The following is a 25,000-nucleotide window of genomic DNA, read 5'->3' as shown; positions in this document are numbered from 1 at the left end:
ATGAAAAGAACGAGGCCCTTGAACGCCACCACTATGTGGTGATTACATTTTTTAGTAGTAATAGAAGTTTTATGTCCACGATTTCCATTACACCACATCGTAATCACAAATGTTTGTAATCCGAATTCGTACGCACAAACTTTCCGAGAAGACAGTGTTACAAACGGAGGAAAACTCTCTCAAGTTATTTATATATATATATATATATTTTTTACATGTGTCTAAAAAAATAAATGCAACAGTGTAAATCTGACTTAATGGTTTAGTGGCCCGTGCTGTACTGGTAGCTGCGATTACGTGTTGTAATTACCAGTGAATTACCCTGAGCAGGCCGTCACTAAGGATGAATGAATGAAGGCCGTAAATGCACACTAGGAGCACTGTGCCTCACTGAAGCATGGTGGTGGAAGCAGCACCGGTTTAAGAGTTACCCTTGACCTCCTGCTTGCGTCTCGGCCTTAATGCCCTCCGCACGCAGTTAATACCTACATTAGTGAATGAACGGGTCACAACTGATCACTGCACTTCATTCTACAAACATGTAAACGTGTTTATTTTCCACATAATTACTAGGAGACACGCCCCCCCCCCCACACACACTCTCATTCTTTGTGTTTTTTTTCTCTCTCTCTCTAACTGTGCCTCTCTCTCTCTCTACCTCTCTCTGACTGTGCCTCTCTCTCTCTCTCTCTCTCTCTCTCTCTCTCTCTACCTCTGGAGAGAAACCAAGCTCTTGCTCTCTCCCTGAGTGTGTTTCGGTGTGTTACGGTGTGTTTCGGTGTGTTATGGTGTGTTGAGTCGAGAACAGGAAGTGAATTTCAGCACACACTGGTGAAGTACACTGAAAACCCCGGTGTCAGTCCCGGAGAAACTGTGCTGCTGCAGTATTCAGGCAATTCCGTCTCTTCATGAACTGAGTCAGGTGTGTTAGAGCAGCGTGTGGGCCATGAGAACCTACAGTACGCTCCAGAAATTTATTTTACTTGCCAAGATGTCAATTCTCACAGCTAATATCAAGCGTTCATTCTGAATAATGTATTCGGTTACATCCCTACTGAACAATCGGCTCTGCTGGCAGGAAGACAACACGGTGGAAATGAGTGAGGGAACCACGTGTCGTGTTGTTTCGCGGAAACTCTGGTCACCTTGTGGAAGGAAAGAACATCACAGAGCCTCTCTGGCCGTCCGCGAGGAGCAGAGGATCAACTGGGATCCAAACTTAGACTGGGTCACGCTGGGTCACTGTGTTTACACAGCCGTGCCGTGACAAGTTTAGCCACTCTGCTGCACGCCATTACCGCTAGGACTGAGGAAACTCGACTCGCTTTTCTTCTCTCTCACATTTTAAGCCACGGACAGAAGAACGAGGCGGAGCTAGCCCTTAAAAACACGTTGTTTTTTTTTATAAATCAGCATGTCCGTCGCAAACGGCCTGTTGTCTGCGTGATCCGAGCGGAAACCCGAAAAGAACCGAATCGGCGAATGAATCAAAACGAATCACTTAGCTGACTCGACTCACTCAGCGACTTTAACTCTTCTCATCAAGCGCTCTCTTTATTCCCTGCGGTTTCCGTAACAACACAAATGAGCGTAACTACACGGCAAGCGCAAAATGAAAATTCCATAAGCATTCGAATCGTATTCTTGCATAAGTATTCCCACCCTCTTGGACGTCCCCGCATTGCGTAGTGTTCCAGCCTGGAAGTGAAAGTGATTTCATTTGGATTTGGGTGTCATGTATACGGGTATGAGGGTTAAGAGCCTTGCTCAAGGGCCCAGCAGTGGCAGCTTAGTGGTGCTGGGAGTCAGCTCCTGACCTTCCAGTAGTCCGGCGTCTTTACCGCAGAGCTACCCCTTCCATTTCAGCTCCAGGCTGGAACACTGCACAATGTGGACCGTGTATATAAAAGTATAGACGCTGATCGCTGCAGCACGGCTCACACACCAAACACCTGACGGAAATCATCTACACTTGCCCTGTGACCCGGCTTTCCACTGAACACCATGACACACACACACACAATATATATATATATATATACAGTATGTTGGGTATATGAAGGTCGACCTACAGAGAGAGAGAGAGAGAGAGAGAGAGAGAGGGAAATGGAAACCGTGTCCCTGTTCAGGTTCAGAAGCCCTTCACCGTTACACCACTGATGTCAGTGCTGGATATCAGGGTATGGAAAATCCATGCATCCCTCATTACTGAATGTGTGTGTGTCCTTAGTTAGACTTCTCAAACTAAAGAGACAGTCTTCAGACACCGATCACGTCTCAGCCGATCGACTCCGCTTGCTGCGAGTGGAACGCTGTGTACCTGTCATTTTTCCTGCCCAAAACTTTATTTTATTGCATCCACTGATTTACTTCCTGGACGTAATCCAACTAGTGACGCATCCGGGCCGTTATGCAAACTATAAGCTTGTGGAGCCGTAGAACTTTTTATTTCCACCAACGGAACACATCACGCTTTCAGTACAACGCTATTAAACCTGTATCTGTCCTTGTTCACGCAGGGTTCAGTGTATGTTCTATAGCGTGTGTCTGGTATCTAGAAAGGTGCATGCAGAGAACATTTAAAGCTTCACTTTAAAGTCGAATGTAATTACGGTCCAATTACGTGCCTTGAATCTTTCTAAAGATGTGTTATATCAACATTTCCTGGAGCAACGAGAGATATTAAAGGTGCACATGATATAAGCATCAATGAAAGGTACGGTTCGGTGGAGTTTTTTGTGTTTTGTGTATCTTATCTTATCTTATCTTATCTTATCTTCACGTGACCAGTCAGACCGGCTGCTATCTAGAAGACCTCGAGAATACATGCAGTACTTTTGATCAAATAAAATAAGCTACATTACAGATGGAGCTACGTATACAGGCTGAGGAAATGTTCAGTTTAACAGCGAATCAGCTCTTTTTTTTAGGTTGGTTTACGGTCACCAAACTTCCGCGCTTCAAAAATAGAAATGAAATAAAAAACCTCGTCTCAAAGGTTCCTGACCCGTGAACTGGTTCCTACGGGGCTGTAATGTCGTAGAGGGTTCTTACGATCATCACCAGGTGCTTGGGTTCAGACGTAGAGACCGGACACGTTTACATTCACACTTTATAATCCGTCACTGTTCGTATCTTATTCCTAGAACAGGATATTCGTTCCGTATGCGTGCGTCACAAAAACACAAAAACACACTCATGTAAATACGCTACATAACACAGCTCCACGCGCCAGGATTAAAGGAAAAGCTGATATTAACGTTCACTGTGATAATTCTGGGGGGGGGGGGGGGGGGTGTCCAAGTATGAGTGACGTGTCTGGCGGTTTTGTATATTGATCATACGCGATGTTCTTATACTGTGTGCTTCTTTAATATGAAGCCAGTTCACTGTGTCATGTTTGGAGGAATGTGTAAAGCAAACCTGTGGAGTGAAAGAGAGAGGGAGAGAGTGAAAGAGAGAGAGGGAGAGAGAGAGGGAGAGAGTGAAAGAGAGAGGGAGAGAGGGACAGAGTGAAAGAGAGAGGGAGAGAGCGAGAGGGAGAGAGAGAGAGGGAGAGAGTGAAAGAGAGAGAGGGACAGAGTGAAAGAGAGAGGGAGAGAGAGAGAGGGAGAGAGAGAGGGAGAGAGAGAGGGAGAGAGTGAAAGAGAGAGAGGGACAGAGTGAAAGAGAGAGGGAGAGAGAGAGAGGGAGAGAGAGAGAGGGAGAGAGTGAAAGACAGAGGGACAGAGTGAAAGAGAGAGGGAGAGAGAGAGAGGGAGAGAGAGAGGGAGAGAGTGAAAGAGAAAGAGGGAGAGAGTGAAAGAGAGAGAGGGAGAGAGAGAGAGGGAGAGAGTGAAAGACAGAGGGACAGAGTGAAAGAGAGAGGGAGAGAGAGAGAGGGAGAGAGAGAGAGGGAGAGAGGGAGAGAGAGAGGGAGAGAGTGAAAGAGAAAGAGGGAGAGAGTGAAAGAGAGAGAGGGAGAGAGAGAGAGGGAGAGAGTGAAAGAGAAAGAGGGAGAGAGAGGGAGAGAGTGAAAGAGAAAGAGGGAGAGAGTGAAAGAGAAAGAGGGAGAGAGTGAAAGAGAAAGAGGGAGAGAGGGAGAGAGTGAAAGAGAAAGAGGGAGAGAGTGAAAGAGAAAGAGGGAGAGAGAGAGGGAGAGAGTGAAAGAGAAAGAGGGAGAGAGAGTGAAAGAGAAAGAGGGAGAGAGAGTGAAAGAGAAAGAGGGAGAGAGAGAGGGAGAGAGTGAAAGAGAAAGAGGGAGAGAGAGTGAAAGAGAAAGAGGGAGCGAGTGAAAGAGAGATGGGGAGAGAGAGAGAGGGAGAGAGAGAGAGGGGGAAAGAGAGAGAAAGACATGCTCTGTTAGAAGATTTTCTATTTCCCAGTGTCCAGAGAGCTGAGCGTGTAAACAGTAAACGGTGAAATGCTGTAAAGACGCCTTCAAAAATAATGAAATTAAATATTTCTACGTTTATTGGATTCATTTATTTAAATACTATAACGAGCAGTGAAGAGTAATACATGAAGTCAGTTATTGGTGGTCAGTGGTCAGTATCAGTATTTGGTGATCAGTATCAGTATTTGGTGATCAGTGGTCAGTATCAGTATTTGGTGGTCAGTGGTCAGTATCAGTATTTGGTGATCAGTATCAGTATTTGGTGATCAGTGGTCAGTATCAGTATTTGGTGGTCAGTGGTCAGTATCAGTATTTGGTGGTCAGTATCAGTATTTGGTGTTCAGTATCAGTATTTGGTGTTCAGTATCAGTATTTGGTGATCAGTGGTCAGTATCAGTATTTGGTGTTCACTATCAGTATTTGGTGGTCAGTGGTCAGTATCAGTATTTGGTGGTCAGTATCAGTATTTGGTGGTCAGTGGTCAGTATCAGTATTTGGTGGTCAGTGGTCAGTATCAGTATTTGGTGATCAGTATCAGTATTTGGTGATCAGTGGTCAGTATCAGTATTTGGTGTTCAGTATCAGTATTTGGTGGTCAGTGGTCAGTATCAGTATTTGGTGGTCAGTGGTCAGTATCAGTATTTGGTGGTCAGTATCAGTATTTGGTGGTCAGTGGTCAGTATCAGTATTTGGTGGTCAGTATCAGTATTTGGTGGTCAGTGGTCAGTATCAGTATTTGGTGGTCAGTGGTCAGTATCAGTATTTGGTGGTCAGTGGTCAGTATCAGTATTTGGTGGTCAGTATCAGTATTTGGTGGTCAGTGGTCAGTATCAGTATTTGGTGTTCAGTATCAGTATTTGATGTTCAGTATCAGTATTTGGTGGTCAGTGGTCAGTATCAGTATTTGGTGTTCAGTATCAGTATTTGGTGTTCAGTATCAGTATTTGGTGATCAGTGGTCAGTATCAGTATTTGGTGTTCAGTATCAGTATTTGGTGGTCAGTGGTCAGTATCAGTATTTGGTGTTCAGTATCAGTATCAGTATTTGGCGTGATGGATTGCTCCCAGTCGTCTCGTACAGCTACAGCGTGTGCAGTCCGATAAGGAGCCGAGTTAAGGTTCACTGAGCATCTCGCAGAACCAGCCACGGTTCTTCTGGAGACGTCTGCTTCGTATTTCTGCAGCACAATCATGCAGCAGCCTTCACTGTTCTGTAACTTCTGTAGTGTGTGTTGTACTGAAGCGATAATGTAGGAAGAGTCATCAAATAAAAATCTACAGCAAACAAATAAATACATGAATAATAATAACAGGGTGCTAAGACTTGATGACCTCCTATAGACCTCTACCCCATACCCTGTGCTCATGTTCGGACTCAGGAAGAAGTGATAGTGAGTTTGGTCTCACCCATGAGGGCAGCTCGGTGGTGTCGAGTGCGCGCGCGGCTCTGCTCCTCTTCTCCTCCTCTTCCTTCATCTCCATCTCCATCTCCTGCTGCTGGAGACACGCCAGCGCTCGGCTCAGCCTGGAGCTCTTACCGCACGCGTTCCTCCTCCAGAAGAAGAAGATGGCGAGGCCGATCAGTAACCAGCTGACGCTGAACTCGAAGTATCCGAGCGCGTACACGGGGAAGATGAGCACGAAGGCTTTGGCGAAGCGCACCCAGGTCCGCGCCACGCGCCCGGCGGAGGAGGAGGAAGAGGGTGAGGAAGAGGTCGGTGCGTCCTGCGCGCTCGGTTCCGGAGGGATTCGGGTCTCCCCGGGATGATGAGCATGAGGATCAGGGTGATGGGGTGGAGGAAGAGGAGGAGCGGCGGTACTGCTGCTCTTCTGCGCCGCATCCTGCGCTCCCGGAGCTCCGTTTCTGCTCATACCTCCTGCCTCCTGCCTCAGTTCCCCGCTACACTGCCCAAGTTTGGGTCGGTGCTGTCCGTCACTACACTCTCTATACCACTTTAACCCCGAGCTCACGTCAGTTCGTCCATTTTCCTCGCGCAGTCTCGTGCAGTGTTAAACATCAGACCGACAACATGAGGCCGGTTTCCTGGACATTGCGTCGCACGCGCTTGCACCTTTTGTGTGTGTGTGTTAGCGTGTGTGTGTGTGTGTTTCCTCGTTATGACAGCAGCTGCTGAGCCACATGCGCACACATACAGAGAGAGAGAGAGAGAGAGAGAGAGAGAGAGAGAGAGAGGGCTCAGAAGCTCCCCCTGGTGTTCACCTGCTGCAGGTACACACACACACACACACACACACACACACACACAAAACCTCAGACTTGATAAGGTTAGTAGGAGTCTTAATAAAAATAAAGTACTTAAAGTTAGTATGAATAACAAAGTTATACACAGTATTTAACTAGGTAATTATTGCTAAATGATTAGTTCATTAAAAATGTTTTTTTTTTTAAATATTAAAGAAAATGATTTAAGGAGCAGGTTTTAGACTATTTTAAAAGATTGATTTAATGCGTCATATTGTTTCATCTGCTACCTTTTTCATTTATTGTAGGTATGTGTTATTAATTCATTTATTTATAAACTTGAAACAGGCACAAATACTAAAAATATTCGATTTTTGACTTGAAGACTTAAAGGTAGCCTAAATAAATGAATAAATAAATAAATAAACACATAACTGGAAAACCTATTAATAAGACATTAAATAAATAACAGCAATACATTCCATAGTTATCTCATTTCTATAATAAATAAAAGACCAACTTATTACATTTTATAATCTAAATGAAGTACACGCATATCAATCAATGCAGACATAATGAAGCAAACAATGTAATAGCTAGTAAAAAAATAATTGTTCTGAAATTCAGTGAAAACAAATAAAAAGTCTCATTTATAAACCGTTAGTTAATAAATGTATTTAGTTACTAAGCTATATCTTTAATAAACAAATATTCAACCATTAAAAACTCTTTTTAAAAAAACAAGCTGATTTTTTTCTGTTAAGTATTAAAGAAATGTTTTCTTCAGAAACTGAAAAAGTCTAAACAAACAAACAAACAAACAAACAAACAAACAAACAAACAGCATTTACCAACAATAAATGACCAAATTCGCAAATGAAAATTGCCAATAAATAAAATGTTTGCTAAATAGATAGATAGATAGATAGATTAAATAAATAAATAAATAAATAAAGATGGTGAGGTGTCATGGCGGTGAATAATCTATAAAGTGTGATATAATGTAGAATAGAAGAGTTTATAATCGGTGTTTGGTGATAATCAGCAGGTAAAATTAGTTTATTTCCTTCCTTTTTCTAAACGCTCTGTTGTTGTTATTGTTGTTAGTTCTCCTGGTCGATGATCAGCTCGACTGGTCTGCGTCTCCATGGTGATTCCCGAGTCATCGCGAGCGCTCGGTGTTCGATTGCTCTTCCTGTTGCTATGACGCAGTTACTATGGGGTTTGAGCCGAGCGCGCATGCGCAGTAGCGTTGCTGCGGGGTGTCATGGCGGCCAGTAGTGGTGTCAACACAAATCTAACCGAGTAACAGGGCTTAAAGAGAAGAGTTAGGGTCGGCGATGTACTCCGGAAAGGTGAGGATTTCACACTGCTGATCTCCACGAAGCGTTTCACTGACATCAACACAAAGAATTCATCATGAAATGATCCGTTATTCAGTTAGTAAATTAGCAGTACAGTTAAATAAAGACCTGTGAGTGGTTATGAGCTATGATGATTATTATTATTATTATTATTATTATTATTATTATTTAATGTATAAATTTCATATTTAACGTGACTAAAATCCCTTCCTTACTTAAGAAAATAACAAAAGAAGACACATGGAGATCTGACGATTTAATAAGGCACATGAGGGTAAGTGTGTGTGTGTGTGTGTGTGTGTGTGTGTGTGTGTGTGTTTAAAAGGAAAATTTCACCCTTGTCTATTATCCTTTATAATTATCATGTGATCCTCAACATCATCCACGATTTATTTTGTGATGTAATTCTGATCATTTACACGGCTGCCGTTTCTTCGGTTAACAGTTTCCTAAATTACCCACAATGCCTTGCTTATAGTGGTGCAGTGATTAGGGATTTAGCCCTCGAAACCTTAGTGAAGTTAACTGCCGGTTATTAATAATAAAGCAAATAAAGTTACTGATTAATTCACAGAGCCAAGAGGAGGAGAGGAGGAGGAGAGAGCGCTCACAGCGAGACCCAGAGAGAGAGAGGAGGAAGCACAGGGAGGAAAGTGGCAGGAGAGGGGAAGTCAGGGATGAGCGAGAGAGAGAGCGGGGTGAGGCGGAGCACCGAGACAGAGAGAAAGAGCGGCAGAGAGATAGGGATAAGGACAGAGACAGAGAAAAAGAGAAAGAAAGAGACAGAGATGGATTGAGGGAGAGGGGGAAAGAGAGAGACAAGGAAAAAGATTTAGAGAGGGAAAAGAGGAATAGGGAGAAAGATAGAGACAGGAATAAAGAGAGGGATAGGGAAAAGGAGGGAGGGAGAGAAAAGGGGGACAGAGGAAAAGATGGAGAGAGACAAAAAAGGGAGAGGGAAAAGGACAGAGAGAGAGAAAAGGGGGACAGAGAAAAAGACAGAGAGAGACAAAAAAGGGAGAAGGAAAAGGAGAGAGATAGGCTGAGGGAGGGAGGGAGAGATAGAGGGGAAGAGAGGGATAGGGAGAAAGACAGAGAGAGGGAGAGAAGGAGGGCAGAGCGAGAGAATGAAAGAAGAAAAGAGAAGGAAATTAGTATAGATGGGGACGACAAGTTCAGGGAGAGAGAGCGAGACAGGAAAGAGAGGCACAGAGAGAGGGAGCATCATCGTGGAGGTGAAGAACAGGATAAAGAACGGAGAGAGCAAGAAAGACGAGAGAAACACGGCCACAGACAGCACACTGGAAAAACAGATGGAGGTGAGACTATGGAGTTTCATTTCTCTTTCACTGAGACTGACAACACACAGAAGCCACGCCTCCTTCGCTGAGACTGACAACACACAGAAGCCACGCCTCCTTCGCTGAGACTGACAACACACAGAAGCCACGCCTCCTTCGCTGAGACTGACAACACACAGAAGCCACGCCTCCTTTGCTGAGACTGACGACACACAGAAGCCACGCCTCCTTCGCTGAGACTGACGACACACAGAAGCCACGCCTCCTTCGCTGAGACTGACGACACACAGAAGCCACGCCTCCTTCGCTGAGACTGACGACACACAGAAGCCACGCCTCCTTCGCTGAGACTGACGACACACAGAAGCCACGCCTCCTTCGCTGAGACTGACAACACACAGAAGCCACGCCTCCTTCGCTGAGACTGACTACACACAGAAGCCACGCCTCCCTGATAGACACAGAGGCCACGCCTCTTTCACTGAGACTGACACACACACACAGAGGCCACGCCTCCTTCAATGAGACTGACACACACAGAAGCCATGCCTCCCTGACACACACACAGAAGCCACGCCTCCCTGACACACACACAGACCACACCTCCCTGACACACACACAGACCACGCCTCCCTGACACATGCGCACACACGCACACAGACCACACCTCCCTGACACACACGCACACAGACCACGCCTCCCTGACACACACACACACACACACAGACCACGCCTCCCTGACACACACAAAGACCACGCCTCCCTGATACGCACACACACAGACCACGCCTCCCTGACACATGCGCACACACGCACACAGACCACACCTCCCTGACACACACGCACACAGACCACGCCTCCCTGACACACACACACACACACACAGACCACGCCTCCCTGACACACACAAAGACCACGCCTCCCTGATACGCACACACACAGACCACGCCTCCCTGACACACACACGCGTGCGCACACACAAACCACGCCTCCCTGACACACATAAAGACCACGCCTCCCTGATACGCACACACACAGACCATGCCTCCCTGATAGACACAGAGGCCATGCCTCTTTCACTAAGACTGACACACACAGAGGCCACGCCTCCTTCACTGAGACTGACACACAGAGGCCCCGCCCCTTAACTTCTTTGTCTTGTGTTTCAGAGGAAAGAAGAGAGTGGAGGAGAAGAGAGATAGAGCAGCATGTAAAATTCAACCATGTAATTCATCAGCCAAACATAATAATAATAATAATAATAATAATAATAATAATAATAATGATGATGATGATGATGATGATGTCGCTGTTGGGTTCAGGAGGATGGAGAGATCGAGCAGAGATACAGACGCCAGGCCGGAGATGGAGTGATGGAGAGAGAAGAGAGGGATAAACGGAGAGAACAGAGGAACGACGATTCGAATCCGAGACCCAGAGAGCATGAGAGCAAGCACAGTGAAACTGAGCAGGAGGTAAACACACACACACACACACACACACACACGGCGCTGCTGAATCCTGGATTGTGATTGGTCAGGAGGTGTTGATTAATTCTCTAGAACAGCAGCTCTGGCAGTAGCGCAGCTGCAGGTCACAGGTTTATATTAACATGCAGTCGTTCAAGTTCCAGTGGCTTTATGTCATGGGATGGGGGAGGGGGGGGTTGGTGTCAGTCCAGTCTCCGGGTATTGAGGAGTCTGATGGCTTGGGGGAAGAAAGTGTTCCACAGTCTGATCGTGAGTGTACATGCAGGTGGGAAATGACGTGACTGAGGACAACTGTGAAGGAGCAGAGGATTATGGGAATGAAGATTATGAGGATGATTTTGAGGTGAGAGTGGAGTTTCCTGTGCTCTGTGTAAGAGCTGGTGAGTTACAGTCCATGGGTCATATCATCACATCCATGTGTCTGTGTGTGTGTCTGTGTGTGTGTGTGTGTGTGTCTGGGTGTGTGTGTGTCTGGGTGTGTGTGTGTCTCCGTGTGTTTGTTTTCTTTCTGTTTAATGCTCATTGCTTTCAAACGGATTGGTGCTAGAAGAAAATGGTGAGTTTTTGGTACAGGAGACACAACTGTAGAGAAATCTGTCCGTCCGTCCGTCCATCCTCCTGTCCGTCCCTCCATCTCTCCATCCATCCATGTGTCCATCCATCCATGTCTCTATCCACCTGTACATCCATCCATCCATCCATCCATCTGTCTTTCCATCAATCCCCCTGTCCATCCACCATCCATCTACCTGTCCATCTTTCCATCTATCCGTCTGTCCCCCAAAACAGTACATCACTATGATTATATTTGCTTAATATTTGTTTATATTTGTTTAACACCGTGTTGTTAAATTCTCGATTAAGGTCAGGAGAGAGAAAGAGCGGCTCCTGAGGGAACGTGTGTTTATAGCTGCTATAACGTAACTTCCACGACATTAAATGTAACTATAAACTGATAAAAATACGGCGTCTTTCGTTACTAATTTTTAAAAAAGTCATCGTTGGTGAGTTGCTGTGGTATAAGAGTAGGAGTAGGAGGTTGTAGGAGTAAAGCTACGTTCACACACAGATTTTATCGCTGTCGCTGTACTACGAAGTCGCCGGTAGGCGTTCCTACTACTGGTTGCCATAGTAACATTTATCACCGGGTGGTGCATTCCACTTCTGGCAACGACCCAGTTTTCTTGCTGCTACAATGAAACATTCTGGACGGGGAGGGCGTTTGCGTATAAAATTCACCAGCATATACGTGCATCATATCCTACGAGATGAAGGAGAAGCAGTGTGAGGCGAAAGAACGCCATTCTGTCTTCACTCTCGTCTCTGCACCGAGTCGCTCCAGATTTCATAAAGTTAAACTTTGTCGCATGGCTGGACACGCCCACACTTAGTCGCCAGCTCTCGATGTCTCGTTGGTACTTTAACTCTGCTGCATCACAGCACCCTGTCGCTGTCAGGAGAGGCACAGACCACAGACAGGGCCAGAAATGGGTGGGGATTTCTGTTCTTTTAAAAAAATAAATAAATCAATTACCCTTGGACAGTCTTCTCCAGTAATTTAGTAAATCCCAGCAGACACTGGTGAGGCTATTATTAAAAAAGTAATAATAATATATCTGGGTTACCTAGAAATCGACCTAGAAGTGCTGTTCTTTTCGGATGGGATTAATGAGTCGAAAGTGATGACTCTTGTCTCTTTTATTGGATTATAGCCCTGAGAAAAGAGCTTGTAAGTGGCGCAGGAACACTATCAGATGATTAGATGTTATATTACATGTTATATATTGTATCCATGTGTGAGCCGAGCAAATAATCTCCGTCTCTCTTCAGGACTACGAGGAAGACTTTGAGGAGTTTGATGAGGACAAAGAAGAAGAAGAAGAGGTGCGTGAAAGTGAAAAGAGGGAAGCAGAGCCGGAGATGAGTCCACGCAGCAGACGGGAGGTCGAGGACATCCGGAGAGCCATGGAGAAGGAGAACGAGCTGCTCGGCACGGCACGGTCCACACCCTCGACCCAGGGGTCTGAGATCTCCGACAGAGGTAGCGCTCGCCTCGTCCCGAAACCCCTCCCACAACTCCATTACGTCTACTGTTCAAATGATGGACTCTACTGTGTGTGTTATCTTTCTGTTAGTGAGTGCCGACTCAAGGAAAAGTCGCACGTACGGCCGGGTCATCGACTTCACCGCAGCGAGGCAGAGAGAGATAAACCAGGAAGCGGCCGATAAACAGAAGTGAGTCACCTCCACCTGAGTGTTCCCTGCGCTCTGACCCCTATCATTATCATCATCAAAATGAAACGCGGCTTGTCACGTCATGGAGACATCCTGATACCTGACAGTGTTTCTGTGACGTTAGGAAACGCAGCACCGAGCTCCTGCGCCTGATCGAGCTGGACTATTCCGTCACCGAGAGTCTCCTGGATCTGCCTCCAGTCCGCGAGTACGACTTGTACATCAAGAGCTACGGGACGGCCAACACCAAGCAGGTCTGTCCTACCGAATTTGCTCTACACGATCACACACTCGCGTTTGATTTTAATGTGAAGTAAATATAGTGAAATATTCCACCACGTCGTTCAAATAGAAAAGCGCTGGCGTTGGCGGCGCTGCTGTGGTTTAAGAGGACACGCACCTCAGGAAGTGTGACAGCGACTCTGTAAAACTGAGTGTTTTATTCCTGAACTAACACACTGCTTTCACACTTGTGTGTCCTCAGGCCTACGTGCAGTGCAACGAGGACAACATCGAGCGAGACACTCAGACGGACGAGGCGGACATCGCGGACAAGTGGACACAACATCCGCCGGAGACCAGCGTCGCGTGTGGAGGTGATGAGCACGGCGTAACAGACATATATATATGATGTAAGATGAGGAGTGTTGAGTACAGAATGACTGACTGGTGGATGATTAATTACCCTCAGACCCTCAGATTTCCCACAATGCATCAGGCGAGTCTGTCACCAGGATGAGCGTGGACTCGAAGCGACTCGCCGCGTTCCTCAGTTCTGCCACGCAGGTAGGATTTATTTATTTCACTACTTTCACTCAAAAACTGCTCGTCACCCAGCTCTAAGGTGTGTGTGTGTGTGTGTGTGTGTGTGTGTGTGTGTGTGTGTGTTGCAGGTGATGGCAGTATTGCTGGAGGAAAACATCGCTGAGAGCAACTCTGTGAAAAAGCTGCAGTCACATACACACACACTCTCCTTCAGTGACGGCTGTGTTCATCTCAACACCCAGCTGAACTTTCTACAAGGTGACATACACACATACACATACGCACACACACACACACACACACACACACAGACACATATATGTTTAATAGATATTGCTTTCAGTACAGCTCGCTCCTTTATGACAATGTCTATTGTTGTCACTGTGTGTGTGTGTGTGTGTGTGTGTGTGTGTGTGTGTGTGTGCAGGTCGACAGGTGACGTTGTTGCACTTCTCCCAGACGCAGACCCACACCTTGCTCTCCGTTCACTCCCCGCACTCCGGCTCCAGCGACGTCACACTCGACAGTAAGACGCTGATGTGTGTGTGGAACATCTGGGAGCCGTCCACACCTCAGAGGATCCTCGTCTGTGAAGCTGAGGTACACACACACACACACGCACACACACTCACACACTCACACGAGCGCAGGTATGAGTCTCCCTTCTCCCCGTGTCGCAGGTGCGGAGCTGCTGCTTCAGTCCCGGGAAGGCCGCGCTGGTGTTTGCTGGGACAGATGTGGGTTCTGTGCTGGTGTGGGATCTGAGAGAACATTCCGGCTCTCATTCGCACGTCAGAGTGTGTGAGGAGGAGTGGACACTGCGTCACCCGACCTTCTCCACCGGTCAGACCGGTGTACTCAACACACACAACTCGCACTGTTTATTAAGGAATAACATGCACTGTGTTCTGTTATAGGAAAATAATCAACAATATACAGGACTAATGCATAGTCATCATATTATGTGTGTGTGTGTGTAGACGCTGTGCTGTCAGGAGCGGGGCATTTCTCTTCCGTAGTGTCCGTCGAGCCAGTCCTGGTCAACGTGGGGGCGGGGCTTAGAGATCCACTGCTGCCGGACCAAGAAGGTAACCCTTATAATAATATTTAAAAAGTTTTAAGTAAATTAAATGTGTTTGTTTATTATAGAGAAAAAAAAATCTCATGGATTTGAACCACAGTTCTGTGTAGTTGTGTAATAAACGCACAACCAGAGCAAAATCAGAACGAGCGAGGGTTAACTGAAACAGGAAGCTGTGACCAAATTAGGAAAGCGTCACAGATTTCAGAAACGTTGTAATAACTAGAAGCCGTTTTTATATCAGAAGTCCCAGTGCAGCAACACTATTAGCTGGGTTAGCAGGCTAGTATCCCTGATCACAGTCTGATCCTAGTGTCAACATTAAAAAGTCAGTTTCCTTAAAGCAGTATTTTTCCCAGGAAGAGAAACAGGAAGTTATTTTAAGTCACTTCCTTTCTGTTGTAAATCGCAGAGTCACTGGGTCTGTCATTCCAGCTGGGGTCGCTGGATGAAAACGGACTCCTGAATCTTTGGGTAAGTCACTTATTATTATTATTATTATTATTGTTATTGTTATTGTTATTGTTGTTGTTGTTTTTAAGTAATATTCTTTATAATTTGATTCATACGGTCTTTAGAACTTTTTGTCAGCACAAGAGAAAAATTGACGTTTCCGTTTTCTTTCCTCGGTGATTATGTATAAAAGGCTTAACCGCTACATGCTAGCTAGCTGAATTAAACTGCTAGTCATTATCTATCATGTGTCTGTATTACGCTGTTGCCTAGCAACACTGTTTTACTTTATACAGGTTGTAGTCGAGTTGCCCAAAGCTGATGATTCTGGATCCCAAACAGACCTGGGTGAGTTTATCAGTGTCCCAACTCCGCCGTCCTCACTGTGTCCTTCCTGTCCTAACTCCGCCGTCCTCACTGTGTCCTTCCTGTCCCAACTCCGCCGTCCTCACTGTGTCCTTCCTGTCCCAACTCCGCCGTCCTCACCGTGTCCTTCCTGTCCTAACTCCGCCGTCCTCACTGTGTCCTTCCTGTCCCAACTCCGCCGTCCTCACCGTGTCCTTCCTGTCCTAACTCCGCCGTCCTCACTGTGTCCTTCCTGTCCCAACTCCGCCGTCCTCACCGTGTCCTTCCTGTCCTAACTCCGCCGTCCTCACTGTGTCCTTCCTGTCCCAACTCCGCCGTCCTCACCGTGTCCTTCCTGTCCTAACTCCGCCGTCCTCACCGTGTCCTTCCTGTCCTAACTCCGCCGTCCTCACCGTGTCCTTCCTGTCCTAACTCCGCCGTCCTCACCGTGTCCTTCCTGTCCTAACTCCGCCGTCCTCACCGTGTCCTTCCTGTCTTAACTCCGCCGTCCTCACCGTGTCCTTCCTGTCTTAACTCCGCCGTCCTCACTGTGTCCTTCCTGTCTTAACTCCGCCGTCCTCACTGTGTCCTTCCTGTCTTAACTCCGCCATCCTCACTGTGTCCTTCCTGTCCTAACTCCGCCGTCCTCACTGTGTCCTTCCTGTCCTAACTCCGCCGTCCTCACTGTGTCCTTCCTGTCTTAACTCCGCCGTCCTCACCGTGTCCTTCCTGTCTTAACTCCGCCGTCCTCACTGTGTCCTTCCTGTCTTAACTCCGCCGTCCTCACTGTGTCCTTCCTGTCTTAACTCCGCCATCCTCACTGTGTCCTTCCTGTCCTAACTCCGCCGTCCTCACTGTGTTCTTCCTGTTTCAACTCCGCCATCCTCACTGTGTCCTTCCTGTCTTAACTCCGCCGTCCTCACTGTGTCCTTCCTGTCCTAACTCCGCCGTCCTCACTGTGTTCTTCCTGTTTCAACTCCGCCATCCTCACTGTGTTCTTCCTGTCCTCACTGTGTCCTTCCTTTCCCAACTCCTCCGTCCTCACTGTGTCCTTCCTGTTTCAACTCCGCCGTCCTCACTGTGTCCTTCCTTTCCTAACTCCTCCGTCCTCACTGTGTCCTTCCTGTTTCAACTCCTCCGTCCTCACTGTGTCCTTCCTTTCCCAACTCCTCCATCCTCACTGTGTCCTTCCTTTCCCAACTCCTCCATCCTCACTGTGTCCTTCCTTTCCCAAGTCCTCCGTCCTCACTGTGTCCTTCCTGTTTCAACTCCGCCGTCCTCACTGTGTCCTTCCTTTCCTAACTCCTCCGTCCTCACTGTGTCCTTCCTGTTTCAACTCCGCCGTCCTCACTGTGTCCTTCCTTTCCCAACTCCTCCATCCTCACTGTGTCCTTCCTTTCCCAAGTCCTCCGTCCTCACTGTGTCCTTCCTGGTTCAACTCCGCCGTCCTCACTGTGTCCTTCCTTTCCCAACTCCGCTGTCCTCACTGTGTCCTTCCTGTCCCAACTCCGACATCCTCACTGTGTCCTTCCTGTCCTAACTCCGCCGTCTATACTGTGTCCTTCTCAGGTCTGCGTCCAGGTGGTAAAGTGAAGCTCCTCCACAGTTCCTCTCTACAGACCACCCCTCAACTGGACAAGGGGGTCATTGGGGTCACATCTCACCTGAGATTTGTCCTGAAATTCCTCCCCTCAGATTCTAACCACTACTTCATTGGCAGTAACATGGTGAGCGGAGAAAACCACAAACACGCCGATAAATAGACGAGCATCAAACTTCCACCATGTCACCTACAGTTAGTTGTGTTTGGCTGAAAAGAGAGAAGGTAACAGACGGTAAAGAGACGGTAAAAGGTGTGTGTGTGTGTGTGTGTGTGTGTGCGCGCGCATTGCTGTAGGGTTTGGTGAGACACGGTACCAGACACGGACTCCGAGCCGTTCCGAAGCTCTACAGGCCTAAAGATGGAGAGAGACTAGCGGAAGTCACGGCTCTAGAGTTCTGCCCCACCGGAGAACCTTTCTTTCTGGTGAGGATTAGTGTGTCTGTGTGTCTCTGTGTGTCTCTGTGTGTCTCTGTGTGTGTCTGTGTGTGTGCGTCTGTCTCTGTGTGTCTCTGTGTGTGTGCGTCTGTCTCTGTGTGTCTCTGTGTGTGTGCGTCTGTGTGTGTGTGTGTGTATGTGTGTGTTAGACTTAGACTGTGTGTGTTTGTGTGTGTGTGAGAGTGAGAGTTGGACTGAGACTGTGTGTGTGTGTGTGTGTGTGTGTGTGTGTGTGTGTGTCTTGTACTGAGTGTGTCTGTGTGTTTGTGTGTGTGTGTGAGAGAGAGTGAGAGTTAGACTAAGTGTGTGTGTGTGTGTGTGTGTGTGTGTGTGTGTGTGTGTTGGACTGAGTGTGTCTGTGTGTTTGTGTGTGTGTGTGAGAGAGAGTGAGAGTTAGACTAAGTGTGTGTGTGTGTGTGTGTGTGTGTGTGTGTGTGTGTGTGTTGGACTGAGAGTGTGTGTGATGGACTGAGAGTGTGTGTGTGTGTGTTGGACTGAGAGTGTGTGTGATGGACTGAGAGTGTGTGTGTGTGTGTTGGACTGAGAGTGTGTGTGATGACTGAGAGTGTGAGAGTGTGTGTGATGGACTGAGAGAGTGTGCGTGTGTGTCTTGGACTGAGTGTGTCTGTGTGTTTGTGTGTGTGTGTGTGAGAGAGAGTGAGAGTTAGACTAAGTGTGTGTGTGTGTGTGTGTGTGTGTGTGTGTGTTGGACTGAGAGTGTGTGTGATGGACTGAGAGTGTGAGTGTGTGTGTGTGTGTTGGACTGAGAGTGTGTGTGATGGACTGAGAGTGTGAGAGTGTGTGTGATGGACTGAGAGAGTGTGTGTGTGTGTGTGATGGACTGAGAATGTGTTTGTTGGACTGAGAGTGTGTGTGTGTGTGTGTGTGTGTGTTGCAGGTGGGCTGCAGTGACGGTTCGGTGCGTCTCCATGCCTTGGTGTGTGAGGAGGCGGTGTGTGAGTGGACCCTGGGTTCGGGTCGTGCTGCGGTTCAGTGTCTGCACTTTTCCCCGACGCGGTGCTCCGTGTTCTGCGCGCTGGACTCTGCATCTGTCCTGCACATCTGGGATCTCACACAGAGAGACGAGTCTCCGCTCCTCACCCAGGACCTCCACACTGACCCGTACAGACCACGACTACAGCACACACACCCATACGCCAGCACATAGCGGTCACCATAGCAACCACATTCATAACAGCCTGTTACGATATGAATATTACAGGAACTTCTAACAGAGTGTAACGTTCCCATGTGGTGTTTGTGTGCAGTGTCTCAGCCATGGCCGTGTCCGGAGACGCCTCCACACAGAACCCGTACTCCAGCATCGCTCTGGCTAAAGACTCGGGCAGGCTGGAGATCCACTTCCTGCTTCCCTCGCTCACACTTCCTCAAGCCTCGGACACGGGGAAACTCCACTCGCTGGCACAGGACACACTCTGAACTCTACACACACTAGGGCTGCAACTAACCATTATTTTCATAATCGATTAGTTGTCCGATCAATCGATTAATCGGATGGGGGCGGGGCAAACTTTCAGTACACTTTTTTAATATACACAAATATAAACTTCAGACTAAAACTTTACACGTCTGTTTGTCCAAAACAGAAAAGAACCCAATGCACACACACACACACACACACACACACACACACACACACACACACACACACTCACACACTCAGTCCAAAACACACACACACACAGATCAGAAACTCAGCACTAAGCTACAACATGGATTGTGTTCATTTATTTTCTCGCTCTTTACTCTTCACTCTGTTTTTGTTAAATTAATCCGATTATTTAAATGATTTTGATCTTATTTGGTCTTTATTATTGTTCTTTCTTTCTAAAAAAATGTCTGGTTAGATCAAACACTTTTATACCTCAGGAGTACCAGACAGTCTCTGTGTGTTTTTCACGGTTTTCACTGCAGTTATACAGGCAGGTGTTTCTGTTAAAGGTCCATTAGCATTTCTTCACATAAAGGCTGTTTCTATTTTTGTATTAAATATGTATTATTATTGTATTTTTTTAATTACATGGTTTATTCTGATGATGTCCTTTCCGAAAGTATTGGAACAGCAAGGCCAATGCTATTGTGTTTTATATATATATATATGTATATATATATATATATATATATATATATATATATGATTAAAAGTTGAATATGAGACGATAGATAGGAATTCCAGCTTTCATTTCCTCATATGTACATCTAGACGTGTTACAGAACTTAAAACATGGCATCTTTTGTTTGAACCCACCCAAGTGATCAGAAATATCGGAACATGTGACTGATAGGGTATTTCTTGCTGCCCGGGTCTGCCCTTGAAAGAAATTTCAATTGAAACAATGAATGTCTGCTCTTGGTTTGAGCTCTAGGCTTCACCTGTGAAGACTGCATTTGTCGTTAAAAAAAGGGATAAACCAACATGAAGACCAGAGAGCTGTCTATGGGAGAAAAGCCAGCCATTTTGAAGCTGAGGAAAGAAGGAGCAATCTGCCAGAGGCGTTGCACAAGCACTTACTTCTCACTTACATTATAGCAGCTATAAACAGTCGTTCCCTTGCCAGCCTTGCTTTATTCTCTCTTTTTTAACTTAATAAGACAGAAAACAAAAACAATTACACATGTATCATGTTATAGAGAACGCGCAGAGTATGACTCGTATTGCATTGGTCCTGAATCGAATCAAATCCGTGTTGAACCGGATCAGTAGTGAATCAAAGTGCATCGAGTTGTTACGTGTTTAACTGTATTTTTTTATAGCATCGTCTGAACGAGGGAGAGTCACACCCCTAACTGGAACAATTTATTTAATAAAAGAAAGCTTTATTAAATCTGTTTTTATGGCACAGTACAGTAAAAAGTAGTTCCAGTTACTTTACACGTTTCTGAAAGTTTGCGTCCATACACCATGAGAGCCTCGAGACAGCACTGGTGAATTTATCAAAAGCACAAATTATTCTCTCTGAGAAAAACAATATTCTCTCTCTCTCTCTCTCTCTCTCTCTCTCTCTCACACACACACACACACACACACACACACACACACACACTTAAACTACACGTCCAGTGGATAAAGAGTAGATTGAAAGATTGAAGATTCACAGTGGTGATCATGTGGAGTGAAGCAATGCCCAGCAGGGGGAGCTATCTCCATATCAGACAGGTATTCGAGACCAAATTAATTATGAGTTAATGGTTAGCAATAAGGATATCAATATACAAGCTATAACACATTTCACTGCAGGTGAAAGAGACATGATCAGGTTAATAAATGAAGATGGAGATTGTAGGTTGGCATGACACAGGACTGCTGGTGAAGTGATGATACGGCACTACTCCAATATCTCGAGTATCATCTATCCATCCATTTTCTGTATCGCTTATCCTATACAGGGTCACAGGAGAGCCTGGAGGATCTCTCGGGGAACTCGGAGCACAAGGTGGGGTTTCTTTGGTGAGATTCAGGGCATCACGGTGGTACAGCAGGTAGCGTTGCTGCCTCACAGCTCCAGGATCTCTGGTTAGATCCTGGGCTCAGGTTACTGCATTTCTCCTGTGTTTGTGCATGTGGGTTTCCTCCAGGTTGCTCCAAAATGCCCCTACGGTGTGAATGAGTGTGTCACATCCGAGGTGTATTTCTACCCAGTGTTCCTGGGATCGACTCCGGAGCCACCACAACCCTGTCCAGGAAAACGCGCTTCCTGAAGATGAATGGATGAATGGCGAGGTTCATATTTAAACGACTAAACCTATTTGATTGTTTATTTATTTAATTAAATACTTTTTTTTTCAGGATTACAAAAACACCTGTCATTGTGTTTTAAGTTCAATACTTTACTTAAAATGGGATAATTTAGTATCCATACAGAGATATTTTATATATATATATATAGGATTCCTTTCACAATATTTTAAGTGCTTTGGAGTATTTAAAAGTGTTAACATTTAGTATTTAACCCCCTGAAACCTGAATTACATTCAATAAATATTTGAGGAGGTCTGCTATAGATCCAAAAATTAGGGTCTGTTAAAAAAATACAATATAGAAATGACATTTTGAACATGTTTGTGTGTGTGAATATTTGTAAATGTCCCTATGTTCATTTTTTCTCCATGTAAAACTTTTGTTCTGCAGTAATATTCAGTATTCTCCTTTTATTATTATTATTATTATTATTATTATTATTATTATTATTATTAAAATTTTTGCACAAATTTCATTTGATAATATATTTTTTATATCCATATAAAAATCACTGCTCTAGTGATTTGTCTACATTTATCTACTTCCGCCTCCGTATCCTAGCAACCTCGACGTTCTCGCGACCTAAAGTGCCGATGGAAACTGAAATGACTGGACAGGCCACGCCCCCTTTTCACCGCGCTGTGCGTCACCGCGTCTAGCGACGAGGAAAGGCGTCGGCCGACATGGTGAAAAACTGGACGGAGCGGAATGGATTCCGACAGTGACGGTAGCCATGGAAACGCCGTGTGTGTGTGTGTGATGTGTTTAGACTGAGATTGCAGCTCCGAGTGAAGTTTAACAACATGGAGAGTACACACGGATAGAACTTTTTAATTTCATTTCTTTATTTTATCTATTCATGTGAGCTTCAGAAGGTGAGACAGCGTAACTTTACCAACTTCTACAGACAGACAGACAGACAGACAGACAGACAGATAGATAGACAGATGAATAAATAGACACATAGAAAGAGAGACAGACAGATAGATAGACAGAAAGACAGACAGACAGATAGATAGATAGATTGACAGGCAGGCAGGCAGACAGACAGACAGATAGATAGATAGATGAATAAATAGACATATAGAAAGACAGACAGACAGATAGATAGACAGATAAAAAGACGGACGGACAGACAGATAGATAAATAAAAAGACAGACAAATAGATAGACAGATCAATAAATAAATAGACAGACAGACAGATAGACAGACAGACATAAATAAATAGATGGACAGACAGATAGACAGACAGACAGACAGATAAATAAATAGACAGGCAGACAGACAGAAAGACAGACAGATAGATAAATATATAGACAGACAGACACTGATAAATAAATGAACAGACAGACAGATAGATAAATAAATAGACAGACAGATAGACAGACAGACAGATAGATAAATAAATGAACAGACAGACAGATAGACAGACAGATAGATAAATAAACAGACAGACAGACAGACAGATAAATAAATGAACAGACAGACAGATAGACAGACAGATAGATAAATAAACAGACAGATAGACAGACAGATAGATAAATAAACAGACAGACAGATAGATAAATAAACAGACAGATAGACAGACAGACAGATAAATAAACAGACAGATAGACAGACAGACAGATAAATAAATGAACAGACAGACAGATAGACAGACAGATAGATAAATAAACAGACAGATAGACAGACAGACAGATAAATAAACAGACAGATAGACAGATAGATAAATAAACAGACAGACAGACAGATAGATAAATAAACAGACAGATAGACAGACAGACAGACAGACAGATAAATAAATGAACAGACAGACAGATAGACAGACAGATAGATAAATAAACAGACAGATGGACAGACAGACAGATAAATAAACAGACAGATAGACAGACAGACAGATGTGTGTAAAACAGTATAACAGTAGGTTCCTCCTCTCAGATGGTGCACTCACACGTCAGTCCCCGCGTCCTCACCCACGGCCTGCAGCACGTCTCCCACTTCCCCTGTGAGGAGGAAGTGACTCTCATGTCATGTGGTGTAGGGGAAGACGGCTTCCTGAGTCTCCACCGCAGTGGGCGTGTCAGGTTCTACACCGCAGACGGGTACCTGAGGGAACCTCCTGCCCGCTCCACCGTGCCCTACGAGGGCGTGGCCTTCACACAGATCCCGGGCAGGCTGGTGGGGTGGGGACCCGGTGAGAAGCTCACGCTGCTGGACACGAAGTTCACCCCAGTCGTTCACGCCCAGGAGACGCTCGACATCAGAGTGTGTCAGGTGTGTGTTACTGAAGTGTTTTATTCCTCTCATACCACAGCAGTCTTCCAATCATTACAATCTCTTCCTCTCTCCCTCTCTTCAGATGTTAGAAGGCTCTCGGGAGCTGGTCACCGCTGGGGCCGGGAATGTGTGTGTGTGGAGTGTGGGTCACATGGTCATGGTGTGTCACGTGCAGGTGGTGGACGGGTTCGAGAGGGAGTGTGTGTTCACACAGCTGGCTCTGGTTCCTGCTACAGCTCAGAAAGCTCCTCGAGCTCTCGCTGTGTGTGGGAGATCAGTGACTGTCGTGGATCTGAGAGAGGGATGCGTGCTAGAACACAAAACCAACCTCCATCGACGGTATGTGTGTGTGTGTGTGTTTAGTTCAGTTTGTAGATGAGTATCTTTCTTTCTCCATTAATCTATTCTTCTTCTTAATGAAATACACTGCGTTGTGTTCAGCGAGATCACGGCGTTGGTGTACTGCCCCCTGCAGGACGTCGTGGTCACTGCATCCAAAGATGTGACCATGAGGGTCTGGGGGTCGGACTGGGAGTTGCTCACGGCTTTCGTTGGTCACACAGGTGTGTGAGAACAACGCTCAGGATTATAGCATGTCCTACAGTCAGTTATGTGATGCTGTTGAGTAAATACACGCTGAGATACAAGGAATAAAACATTCAGTGTTGTGCTGTTAGAGGAAAATAATCAACAACGAGGTGGTGTGATAAATAATATCAATGGTAGATAAGACTGCTTGTGTGTGTTAATGTTTCCAGCTGTGGTCACGTCCCTGCTGTTGTGTCCCATCTCTGGTCTGCTGCTCTCCGCCTCCCTGGACTCAACGCTCCGCTACTGGAGTCTACAGACAGGTGATCAGGTGAGGATCCTGACTCCGCCTATTGGTTACGCCCCAGCCATTTTAGTAGGCGGTCCCAGCTCCATGTCCACCTTCTTCACCTTCTCAAAATCCGGCGTTGACTTCTGGACCTTCAACAGCCTCTATGACCTCCACTGCAAGCTCAGTGGAGACTCAGCCATCAGCCGTGTCCGGGAAATACGAGCCCCGTCCTCTGGCCCGCACTACCCTGCTCGTGTTGTGTGTGTCCATGGTGACAGTGACATCACGCTCATGGCTGCAGGGACGGGGGCAGTGCTAACGGCGTTCCGGACCAGAGAGAGAGTCAGGTGTGCTGATTACTGCCTCTACAAAGAGGTGCTGATGGTACTGACTGATGAAGGGTCGGTGATCAAAGCCAGCACACTGACCAATCCGGTGACTCGGGTGGATACGTGGACCAATAGGGAAAGTGGGCAGGGTGAAGCATGCTGCA

At 46.0% G+C, this 25,000-nt stretch overlaps 3 protein-coding genes across 8 annotated transcripts in view; 2 read left to right on the top strand and 1 right to left on the bottom strand.

The window, feature by feature from the left end:
• The window catches only part of esyt2b (extended synaptotagmin-like protein 2b), a 44,782-nt gene extending 38,536 nt beyond the window's left edge, over positions 1-6,246 (bottom strand). The window contains exon 1 of the mRNA XM_053629869.1: positions 5,782-6,246. Coding sequence (XP_053485844.1) covers positions 5,782-6,246 — 465 coding nt within the window. The remainder of the gene's footprint in view (positions 1-5,781) is intronic.
• A 181-nt stretch (positions 6,247-6,427) lies between these two features.
• Positions 6,428-19,660, top strand: dync2i1 (dynein 2 intermediate chain 1). 4 transcript variants are annotated; one of them, XM_053629864.1, is made up of 22 exons: positions 6,428-6,604; positions 7,685-7,932; positions 8,162-8,215; positions 8,516-9,260; positions 10,412-10,467; positions 10,565-10,717; positions 10,998-11,075; positions 12,563-12,773; positions 12,868-12,967; positions 13,092-13,221; positions 13,452-13,563; positions 13,659-13,753; positions 13,861-13,990; positions 14,160-14,332; positions 14,413-14,575; positions 14,713-14,820; positions 15,226-15,287; positions 15,563-15,614; positions 17,181-17,338; positions 17,509-17,637; positions 18,548-18,771; positions 18,918-19,660. In XM_053629864.1, the coding sequence occupies exons 2-22, from the start codon at positions 7,918-7,920 to the stop codon at positions 19,087-19,089; spliced, it is 3,120 nt and encodes a 1,039-aa protein (XP_053485839.1). In that variant the 5' UTR covers positions 6,428-6,604; positions 7,685-7,917; the 3' UTR covers positions 19,090-19,660. The 4 variants fall into 4 exon arrangements, with proteins under 4 accessions (XP_053485839.1, XP_053485842.1, XP_053485843.1 ...); XM_053629867.1 differs by having other exon boundaries at positions 7,685-8,051; XM_053629865.1 differs by lacking the exon at positions 6,428-6,604 and adding an exon at positions 6,618-6,660.
• Positions 19,661-23,275: 3,615 nt separating this feature from the next.
• wdr97 (WD repeat domain 97) overlaps positions 23,276-25,000 on the top strand; it is an 18,849-nt gene continuing 17,124 nt past the window's right edge. For all 3 annotated transcript variants that reach the window (XR_008386358.1, XM_053629857.1, XM_053629858.1), the window contains exons 1-4: positions 23,276-23,684; positions 23,770-24,026; positions 24,129-24,250; positions 24,446-25,000. The exon at positions 24,446-25,000 is cut by the window's right edge and continues 118 nt beyond it. Coding sequence is in view for 2 of the 3 variants with exons in the window: in XM_053629857.1 (XP_053485832.1) it covers positions 23,349-23,684; positions 23,770-24,026; positions 24,129-24,250; positions 24,446-25,000 (1,270 nt within the window). In the remaining variant the exon portion in view is untranslated. The remainder of the gene's footprint in view (positions 23,685-23,769; positions 24,027-24,128; positions 24,251-24,445) is intronic.

The sequence above is a fragment of the Ictalurus furcatus genome, chromosome 7, assembly GCF_023375685.1.
Source record: "Ictalurus furcatus strain D&B chromosome 7, Billie_1.0, whole genome shotgun sequence".
NCBI lineage: Eukaryota > Metazoa > Chordata > Actinopteri > Siluriformes > Ictaluridae > Ictalurus > Ictalurus furcatus.
Note: the sequence above shows the minus strand (reverse complement) of the source record. Positions and strands in the feature narration are given on the sequence as shown.

Coding starts and splice junctions, on each gene's coding strand:
- dync2i1 (XM_053629864.1), top strand. Junction 12,774..12,867: donor GTCTGAGATCTCCGACAGAG/GTAGCGCTCGCC, acceptor TCTTTCTGTTAG/TGAGTGCCGACTCAAGGAAA. Junction 14,821..15,225: donor ACTGCTGCCGGACCAAGAAG/GTAACCCTTATA, acceptor TGTAAATCGCAG/AGTCACTGGGTCTGTCATTC.